This window comes from Morone saxatilis, unplaced genomic scaffold, assembly GCF_004916995.1.
Source record: "Morone saxatilis isolate NCDOM2014 unplaced genomic scaffold, NCSU_SB_2.0 Contig20, whole genome shotgun sequence".
Taxonomy (NCBI): domain Eukaryota; kingdom Metazoa; phylum Chordata; class Actinopteri; family Moronidae; genus Morone; species Morone saxatilis.
In genome coordinates, this window is record NW_023339763.1 from 17708938 (window position 1) to 17720429 (window position 11492).

At 38.7% G+C, this 11492-nt stretch overlaps 1 protein-coding gene across 1 annotated transcript in view; it reads right to left on the reverse strand.

Moving 5' to 3' along the window:
• Positions 1–7805: 7805 nt before the first annotated feature.
• Positions 7806–11492, reverse strand: part of acaca (acetyl-CoA carboxylase alpha) — a gene marked incomplete in the record, with an annotated part of 32353 nt that continues 28666 nt past the window's right edge. The window contains 3 exon segments of the mRNA XM_035667150.1: positions 7806–9504; positions 9629–9765; positions 10951–11121. Coding sequence (XP_035523043.1) covers positions 9378–9504; positions 9629–9765; positions 10951–11121 — 435 coding nt within the window.

Here is an 11492-nt window from a genome sequence, read left to right on the forward strand (position 1 = left end):
TAGAGGTGCTATATATATATATATATATATATATATATATATATATATATATATAACTATTTTATTTTAAAATAACAGTTGCCATGGGGAAAAGCCAGTGTCAAATACTGTGTAAACTATGAATGTCAGTTATGATGCTGATCCTATTGGAACTGTAGGAATCAGTGGAATTGAATAGTTTAATCCTAATTGATAATATAGTCACGTGTACAAGTGGCACTGACAAAGAGTGACTTTCAATCACTTTCACTTTCCAAAGTAGATGTAGTTGTTTGGCAGCCAACTCCAGTTCTCGCAGAGAGTGGAATCATGTTATAGACTCATTTCTGAGAGGAGCTTTTATGGGCAGTACAGTAAATTGTGGACACACACACTAACAGTCTGTTTTCCTCACCAAAAGAGAAAACAAGGAAAGTCACAGTCAAAGGGGTCTTAAAATGGCAATTAAATACCAGTGATATCAAATATATAATTTGACGAATGCCAAAGATAAACAAGTATTATAGCTAAATTCTTAAATTAAAAAAGTTCAAATAAAAATTAAAAGAAAATCAAACAAAATATTTATGTAGATACAAAAATGTGTTTAATGTTTAAAACTGTTCACATTATGTTAATTAAAGCCTAAAGTCTACAATGTTTAAATGGAGATAATGTTATGCTGTTAATCAAACTAATCCCTGTTTATCTGAAGAAAATGCCATGATTAAGAGAGAGATTTGCAAGTCAAACAGGAGGCCAGCAAATCAATTTAAATCAGCTGACAGTGATTATGGCGACTGTTGGATAAACCATGCACAGTAGTGGTTGTTTGTCCTCTGAGGAGTGATCTGTACATAGCTTTTTTAAATATATTTTTCTTTATTTTATAACCATTACACTTTCTTGCATCCTGTTGGTTTAAAAGTCAGTTTTGCTTAATGGGATTGAAACAGTGAGCATAATACATATACAATCACTTTGAATAAAGACTTTCTATGACCTTTTGTCACTCCTCCATCCTAATGTAGTGTGGAAAAATGAAAACTATCTTACCGAACAGAGTCTATTATGGCACGAAACTAATGGACTTTGCAACTAAAACTGCCCCATTCTCGAGGTTCCTTTACAAGCTTGGGCACATGAAACCAGAGATAAGTACATCTTGAATGTAAGCAAATACAGTTAAACACTACAATAGGACAAATGGCTGAATAATACTGTATTGTGCTTTGAGATAGAAATCTTTTTCATTTTCTAATCTAAATCTTATTTGAACTTAGATTTAGCCTTTTTGTCGTTGCTGTTTCCTTTTAGTCACTTGCACAATCTGGCCCAATTCGCTAATTTTACTCTTTCTTCACTTTTTGCTCTAGGCTTGGTAGTCCACTTTCTGCATGGAAATCATTCACACATACAATTTTATAATCAATGCCCACAGTAATAGGATTCCTCTGGCCATGGGCAATTAATACAGTTTTTCCCTCTTTTTTTTCCTAGCGCTGATCTCAAAGCTACGAGACATTGGCTTCTCCTTCATTTACATATTTATTGCTTGGACTCAAATCTGGCGAGTGATTGATGTGGAGCCTGCCTCCTGAATTTTTAGCGGCCTATTATTATGAAAGAGAGGGAGGGGGCTGCAGCACGTCAGTGTACTTTTGATTAAAGTTGAAGAGGACAGAATTGTGAGTGTTCCCCACCTTCTTTCTTTTCCTGCAGTGCTTAATCAGTAAGGCCAAGTGCTGTGATGATTTCAGCATGTTATAGATACTGACAAGTCATTCCCTCACAAAAGCCAGGGCAGATTATGTTCGTTAAGATTTTAATCAGTGTTTCATTTTTTAGAGTGCGTGATCGCAATATGATGCATTTAAATTTTTGACATCATTTAAGTTATTTTATTATCTGTCCTGCCAACACTTGGTGTACTTGACATAGTATTCCATGCATAAAAATGCTGATAATTTCAGATTGATGACAGTAACATTCCACACGCCTTATGTAAACAGACAAACTTCGCCAGTTTATCACTGACAATATGTGAAATCGACCATTTATGATCTTGCTTTCGACAAAAGTCACAATGTAGCAACCAAAAAGTATCCAAAAATCAACAATAATCTTCTGAAATATATTGTCATATGGAGACAGGAAGAGATATTTTGTCCCTAACTGGTTTTACACAATGCTAAACATTTTCCGCACTGAATTCTTTCACATCCCTTTGTGTTGTAATTGTAGTTTATAGGAACACTGAGACAAAGACACAGCTTTTCTCATTTGCAATCAAGCGTGTAATGTTCAAGTATGAAATAGCTCTGCTCTGCAAAATGTATGTGTGCATATGCGTGTGTAATGGGGTGGACGACCAGGGTGGAGGCAGTTGGTGGAGGTGTGGAGGGGTGCACATCAGCTCTAGTATGTCTGCCAAGACCACACCTCCTCTGATCTGTACTCTAATGATCCACAAGGCACCAGGATAAATACATCTTGATCCAGAGTGAGGTGTAGCAGGTGAAAGCTGTCTTCTTCAGTGTTGAAATACTTTGTTTTTTTTAGCTTTGAGCGGCAAGCATTTACAGCATTAAATGATAGAAATACATTGCGTCCAGTGGCTTAACTGAATCTAAAAATAGAGCTTGATTAGATGGCGATTCATGTGAAATGTAGGTCTTATTGCTGGGAAAGCAATCCAAAGCCATTTGCAGGTCAGTCAATACATTGAAAAGAAGAAGCAGTTTTAGCAGCAGTACAAGAGCATGCTCAGTATTGTTACCTAATCTATATCTTTTTCTGCCCTGGCTTTGCTTGCTCCACCACCCCTTCTGGATGTGGAACAGTTTTCTTGGGAACTTGGGAAGATATTTTATCTGTCTGATTTAAATGTTGGAAACCAGTGCTGTCAGATGACACTTCTATGTTGTAAAGCACAATAATTTCCCTGGTTGTCTGCCTTTGTCCTTCAGAGCCAGAGGACACTGGTCACAAACAAACCCGTCCACAGGCCCGACGAGAAGCAGTAAACCAACATTTCCATAGGGAGTTGGCATTCCACGCTCCACTGATATGCCTGTAATGCATGCATTTTAATGTGGTGCACCTCTCAAAATGGGCCACCGCTGGACCGATGTTTGCATTCAGCTAAAACTCTTGTAGTCAGCAACTCTGTGCATACTATAACTCATAATGAGTCGCTTATACTGTGCATGCATGTAAAGTAGACTGCAGGTTCTTCAGTGTTTTCTCTCTTCTCTTGAAGCCATCAACTTTGCACCAGAATAGTACACTTCTTTGAGTGTATGTAGGCCTACTGTTTGTATTTTGAAGCTGACTAAGTAGTCGCTATAGGCCTCTTTGTAAAATTAAAATGCAAAATCAAAGAATGCAAACAAGACTGTAAGAGGCTACAGCCATGCTAGCGGCTCTGTGAGGCTAAGCACAGCAGTGCTACGAGCTAAATGCTAAAGTCAGTATGCTAACAATGACAATGCTAGCATGTTGATGTTTATAAGGGACAATGTGTACCATGCTCACCATCTTAGTTTGTACTATTTGTCAGTTAGCAGTAACCGCTGAGGCTGATTGCAAGTTTTTGCATGCCCTCCAGAGCCTCGCCGCTAGCATGGCTGAAAACTACATTTACTGCAATACAGTAACAGTTGACTTCTTACTGGCCCGGCCTTGCCCACTTTTCTACCATGCCATTTGGACCTGTCACTGCTCCTATAATTTCCATACCAGTCAATGACCTACAGTAATAATTGTGATATATGACCAAAGACGTAGCACCTTGGTCGCTGACCTTTCCCACAATCCCATACTGGGCAACCTTCACCACCCTTCCCCTTCTTCAAACCAGCCCTTATCGGGGGTGGGGGGAGTGGCGAGGCTCCGTCCTCCCTCTCCCCCCCTCGTCCCTGCATCTCGTCGTTGGCTCGATGTACTCGGCTCGCCACACTCCAGTGGCTCCATGAATGTTAATGTCGGGACGTGGATGAGGGAGGGAGGGGGTGGCTGCTTGGTACAGGGAGCAACTTCACCTGGTCTGCAATGCACAGCTATAAGGAGCTTTTTGCATGTAATGCTTCATATTGGCTAAGCTGAGTTTCTTTTATGTTACAGTAATATTAGTGATTAATCTACAGTATCAACCTACTACTATAACAGCAACCTAGTTATTGTCTATACTCAGCTGCTGCATAATATTGATTTTTCCATTTGAAGATGAAAACAGACATTTCTTGAGGTAGCTTTGTTGTTGGATCCATCTATTATCAAAATGAAAACTGTATTTTTTAGCTAAGATTAAAACATTTTCTTGGTGATTAGCTCTTAAGCCCTCTGTCTTCCGATGCTTTCTTTCTCTTCTGTCTGCAGCGGGTTTGTCTGCTTGTGAATTAGCCCTTCTCTCTATCATCCTGGCATTCAGTTAGTCAGCCAGTGTTTACCAAGCTCTGACAGAATGAGAATGTATGCATTATGTGGTGATGATCACAGGGTGTTGTAATCTTTGACCCTTGTGGCACGTTTCAAAAGGAGATTGAACATTAAGCCTCTCATGCAGCTGGCTCACAGGCTGCCTTCCTGCCCCTGGAGAGATTCACTGCCTGACTATAACTCTGCAGGCCGGCACCCCTGCATTAAAGATACAATACATCATTTATTTTCATTTGTGATCTATAGATGGAGATTGCTTTCCAGAAATTCAGTTTGCCCTTTGTTATTTAAGTCCATCAAACATTATAAATCAGGAAAGCCTTGAAATGCATGGGGAAATCTCACTTCACCATCATAAAACTGCAAACAAAGCCAATAGTGTGACAGCAGTATTTTACTTCCCATTAGAACTGCAGCTTAAACCCGGCTAGACTGGGACTCAAGTACTGTGTGATATGGCTGCATTGTTCCGGCTACTTAATAAGGGAAATGGACAGCTTTTATAACGTATACCCTTTTGCAGAGGTGGGGAGTAAAAAAGTTTAAATACTTTGTATAAATTAAGTATAAATACTACTTTACCATATTTTTTTTTCCAGGTATCTGTACTTTACTTTTTATTTTTACCCCTACATTTTTAAACAAATATCTGTACTATCTGCCCCTTACATATTCAAAACAGGCATGTTACTTTAGTTTTAATGAATTTGAGGGCAATTATAAATGTATTTATATGTTTTTTTGCATTATTGCACAGCTTCCCATCATCAAGATGAAAGAGGGAGACTGAACCCTTTTTAAAGTTTTAGTTCTTTGCACAGAAACAGCGAGTAGAAATGTCCTTCAAAAAAAAAAACTAAGAGAATTCTTTTTATACTTTGACTACATTTCAGAATCTGTACTGTTTCACTCTTACTTGAGTAAAAGAAGTTGAATCAGCACTTTTAATTTCACTTTTTTAACTCAAATATCTGTACTTCTACTTGAGTAAAGAATGTGTGTACTTTGGCCACCTGTGCCGTTTTGCTTCACCCTGTTAAGTTGCTAGTAATGCATAGGCACTGGATATGTGGACATTTTGGTTAAACGTGGGTTTTTTACTGCCACATCAAATTAATTTGCATAAATGTATATATTTAACAATTATTACAACCAGTTTATTATATGAATTTTTATTTATTGGCTATCATTAAGTTCTGTAAACCACATTTTTTTTGTTTTGTAATTTTCTTCTGCTTACCACAATAGTAGACTTGTGTATACATTTTAGGTAAAATGCTAATTTAATGTTATTCTGAATGTATTTATAAATAAATAGTTCACAAGTAGATGAATTAACAACTATAATTATATTGCTATGTTAATATATTTTCTAGTGGTCCACTAACAATAGATTTAAATCATGACTTTATACCTTATATTTTGGAAATAAAAACAGTCTTTAATGTGGTGACAAGAAATATATAAGTGTACTCATAGAGAAAAAAATACTTTTTTTGAACATTTTAAAACACTTATTTTTANNTCACACAAGGATTTTTCTTTAAAGGGTACATAGTCGTAGAAGAACAGCACCATAATGTTAAATTCAGTCATATAGCAGCTCATTGTGTCATGCTCTGCAGAAAAAGCAATGTTATTTATGTGATATGGCTTCATGGTCTGTGCTGTGCCTTCTATGTTCCAGTATCAACGTTTAGTCCAGCTGCTTTATAAGTAACTGGTTGTTTACCTATAGGATGGATAGATGGTAAACTTCTACATTATATTAGTATACTTTAGGTGTTGAACTTCCTTTTTTGACTTGGGACATTTTGACTTGATGATAATTCATCAATTTGACTTCATTTGGGGATTGAAATAAATTGAAACATTGAAACTGAAAAAATCTGAAATATATTTGTAGGGAACTATCGTGTCAAATGTGTCGTGACAAATATACTCATGTAAAACAACAGGCATTCTGCATATAAGGTTGCTTTTAGGTAATAGAAGCAGGCTTATCTGCTTCTATCCAAGACTGGCAGGAAAAATGTGAAATATGAAAAGTGTCTTAGTCTGACTGGCTCTAAACTTTCCGATATGGTTGAAATGTAAATGGGCAGGCGAAGTTGAGATGAGCTCCTCAGAATCCCCAGCCCGGAGAGAACAAGAACAGCTGGGGCCTGGCGCTCCCTCTGTGTCGGTCTACTCTTTGTCATGGGCAAAAGACTCTTGTTTTCAGGCAGTAATCAGACAGCCCTGGGGCTCTGTAAAGACCCTGTTCCCTTTTCATCTCAACTGTTGCATACACCCTGATAATTGGAATGCTGCAACTGGGTCACAGGCATTGTCTCTCAAGTGCTGTCAAGTCATTGAGACGCGTGAATGTGGAATTATGGTTGCCTCAGATGCATGATTGAGTCTCCCCTCTGTGCTATCTTAATGCTTCCATTTCAATCTCATCGCAGACACTGATTTTCTCCTTTTTTTCCCATTAATATTTCTTGCTGTACTCTCCTCCGTTTGAGTCACAGTTCTGCCTGGAACCAGCAGTCACTGGGCTTGGCTATTAGAAAGTAAAACAATCTAAATTCTCTAAAAATTGGCTTAGTTTCTTTACTGTAACCTACAAAGTAGTTCTTTGACCAGCAAAAGGCAAAAAAAGCATGTCAATATTGTTGATGTAACTACACGTATTTTATTATGAATCTACACATTAAGTCGTTTTCTACAAGTTTGTCCAAACACTCCTGTTCCCTTCACTCCTGCAGTTGAAAAAGAACCTGATTCTGCAGTTTGTCTGTGATTAAAAGAATTAGCCAACCTAGCATGCCACCACAAATGAGCAAAACCCTCTGGGAGACCAGAGAGACCAAGCAAGGCACATTTCCAATTATACCGCCAAATGACTCATTTTCTTATTGGGCCTCCTATAATTGTGGTGGGTATTGGGTGCATGCAACTCAATTTGTCTTACATATTTGTTGGTAGGATGGTAAAAGAGTTGATGGAGCCAAGGGGATGATATGAAAGAATTAGACAAAAAAAAAAAATAGAAAAAGGATGAGATAGATCCCTCAATATTTGTTTGATCTCCTTTATCCTCCTTAATACTGTTGAAGTTTAAAAGCCAGGAAGAAAATGCCACTTTAATCATCTGTGGATTGAGGAATGGGAAGACTATCATTTTCGAGTAATCAGAAAACGTCTCTCCAGAGCAATAGACTTTGTACTGACTGCTGAAATTAATGAGGCTTCCAGTGATGTTATCTGTCCCGAGGATCATCAATATATAAGGATAATTGACAAATTAAATTACTGCAAATTCTTGGAAAATAGAGTTTTGTTAAAAGTACCCCCAAAAAATGGAGATTTTAAAGTTTTCAAACAAACAGACTTCAAACTAAGTTGGGTAAGCTTTATTAAATCTGCAGACACATTTAGATCATCACTGTAAATTCATATCCATCCTTGTGTAGGTAAACAACCAGTTACTTATAAAGCAGCTGGACTAAACGTTGATACTGAAACAAAGAAGGCACAGCACAGACCATGAAGCCATATCACATAAGTAACATTGCTTTTTCTGCAGAGCATGACACAATGAGCTGCTATAAGACTGAATTTAACATATTACGGTGCTGTTCTTCTACGTCTATGTACCCTTTAAAGAAAAATCCTTGTGTGATATAGTTGCCACATTTTGCCTGTCTATTGGTAACAAACTCAAGTGTACAAGTAATATGCAATTCAAACAGCGTTTTCAAAAATGAATATTAAAAATAAGTAACCTTTCATATACATACAGTACAAACGTTAAATAGAACAGTTAATGTGGATTAGAGGTAAAATTAGACACGTAACATGTAATTCCAGTGAACCGTAGTTGTTCTTTCACAGACATTTAATGATTTAGCCATTGAACTCTTGTAAATTCAAAAATATTTCCTCAGTTAAAAAAGAAATTTAAAAAAAACCCCTCAAGTTTAAAAGATTGGTTGTAGAAGCAAACACAAAAAAAGAAAAGCCCATTTTTACTAAACAAGCACACTATTACCCACTATGTGTGTGTGTGAACAATTCTCATTCTAACCATCATTATCACTGTGCGTGGTACTGTTCGTATCACTTTGTGCGTGTCCGTCTGTATGTGTGTATGCTCGATGCAACAGTTAAAACCTGTGCAGCAGGTGATTCTGTGAGGGCACAGTGAGCAGTAAAGTGCATCTGAAGCAGCATGTGTATGTGTGTGTACTGTGTGAGCGACAACAGAAGGGACAGCTGTGGTTTTGTTGTGAGGCGAGTTGCCCATTGCTCACTGCAGGGTAACTGTGAAACAGTCGGGGTCTAAAATGGACCATGTCCCTGCTCCCTGCTGGGCTCTCCCGTCCAAATCTGTTATACAGTTCCCCGTCTTTGTTCAGTAACTAAGTGTTTCCTACTTAGGAGTTCAAAACCCGTTTTTCTGGCTGACGCCCCCAGCAATGTGTTGTCATTGTGGAGTTGGTCATCAAAACACTTGCAAATATTAACAAGCATATGTCACAAACCAAGGGGCATTTTAATATGACAACAACATTAAAATGACTGATTATCATGGAAGCATAAACATCCATTTGGGCCAACTGTGTAAACTCCAAATATATTATTACATATTAGTCACTAGATATTGTTTAAGCCATTTTTCAATTGCACTTGAATACAACATACACTGATTTATCTGAACACAAGCATACATGTAAGACAATTTACAAATGTTATAATTGATGTCAGTCATCTGAACTCTTAGTAAGAATCATAGCCAACAAATCATCAGTAACCCGGCAGCTGCCAAGGGCCCATCACGTTGGCTCCTCTGGCCTCAGTTTCCAGCCCGGGCCTAAGCCAGGAGCAGTGGCTGAGCCAGGCTCCTTTTGGCTGTGGTTGTGGCCTGAGCTGTTCTTCAGCCAGGCGGAGAGGAGAGGCCGGGCTCCCAACTAGGAGGAGGCCGACGTCTCCATAGTGGACAGGATGCGCACCACCTCGGTTCTCTGTGTGGGCGAGATGTGCTGGGTCATGTGCACAATTGAATCCATGGCAACCTCTGGATTGGCTTGAACGAGGCTGAAATAAAAAGGGGAAAAAGCTTAATAAGCTGGATTTCACGTGTTTGTTGTTGTAATTACAGGTGAAATGTTTTGCACTGTATAACTCTTCACCACACTGAGCTGGCATCGTTGAGACTTACCTGCGTATCTGCTTGAGGATGTGATCTCGCCGGATGTATTTGATGTTCTCGTCGACGACGGACCTCGCGCCCTCTTCTTCAGCTAGTTGCCTCTCCAGCCATGCCACCACCTCCTCATTGTTATCCCACAGGTAGGCCTGAATAATGAGGGCGTGTTAAGAGGAGAGAAGATGAATCATTGTGAGTAAGATTATTCCTCATTCGTTCAAGTATTTATGGATAAATGAAACCTAGGAATCACACTTTTTCCAATGGTGTGAGTGAGAACAAATGTAATTGGGAATAATAATAAAATAAAAAAAAGGTCCCATGGAAAAATGAAATATTAACATTCTGTATAAACTGATGAAATATGAATCAGCAAATAATATCAACAATAACAAAAGAGATGGACAGGCACAAAGTGGGGGTCTGATGTCTTGTTGACTGGACCTGATAGGAAAATTAGTATTCATGAGTGCTGGCATCTCTGATCCCAAACAAAGCCAGGCTGGAGGGCTTAGCAAAGATTTGGGGGCTGAGGGGTTTAATGGGCTCTTGCCTTTTTTATGAACAGTCCTGCTTGAGGTCCACAAGAACATTTAATGCCCTTATTAATCATTTTTAATCTGTTTGCTTTTAATTAAGAAACAGCGTGTTGCTCTCCTATCTGCACGTGCCAGGGCTGTGATTAATTGTGGCTTAAGACAGCCAGTCCTGATTGGGATAATATATTAGCTAACAAGAAGGCCACTTCTGAGGAGATCTCAAACGCAGGGCAGGCTCATGTCACCCCTGCGGCTGGTCCTCTGAGCCCGAGACTGGGCCAGAATGCATCTCTGAGGGATGTTTATTTTCATTAACTACCAGTTATCAGTCCATCTGTATTAAATCACGATGATTTAATAGGAACGCTTACCAAGGTTTTGCACCTTGTGGAGAAGGAATAAGAGTTTCAGGATAAAAAGACACGAGCACTGTAATCATTGCCAGGGGCTAAGAAGGTGTTTACTTGGACATTTACACTGAAAAGAACTAAACCTTTCTTCCCCCAGACAATTAAATACTGGTGATGATCTGTCAAAGACTCTCTCAATCATTTATCACAGAGGCCTGGATTTGATGACTTTGGATACGAGTAGATACTGAAATCTAAAAATAAGTTAGAAAAAGTCTGAGCACATGCGTTTCTCATACTCTATCACAGTCTTCTCTTTTGCCGTAAAAAAAACGAAAAAAAAAAAAAAACGTCCAGTTTAGAAACTGAGTCTATGAGATATTAATTAGGGTTTTTCTACATTTTCCACGCAGGGTTTCTGAATACTGAACAAAGTATGCGGTACCTTGACAGCCCCCTCGGCCTCCACAAACCAGCGGCGCAGCATTGCCTGGACCTGGCCATCCGTTAGCTCGCTGTTGGCCGCTTGGATCTTCCTCTGCACCGTATCCTCCAACAGCAGACGCCGCAGACGCCAGTAAAAGAACTGACGGGATGTTTGCCATTCAAGGATATCCTGAGATAGGCAAAAGACAAAAGAAATGATAATGTAACTGCACCTACTATTGTTAGAAGCTACCAACTCCAAGTTTTGCATATTATTAAATATTATTAAATGTCGTCATATAACGCGGGCCATGAAGGACTTTCGAATATAGTATAGTAGTCTGCTTTAATGCACATTATACTCAATTCAAAGGGCTAATTCAGGTTTATGAAAAATCAAATGTGGGAATCTTTTCATTTTTGTTGAAAAGTTTGTTGAGGATTTGATGAAAGTGTAACACTTGTAAAGCAGATGAAGGTGTGTTACAGAAATGCGTTACACTGTAAATTAAGTCTTCATCACAGTGAGCTGGAGATCTGAGAATGTCATTTTAGGCCCAG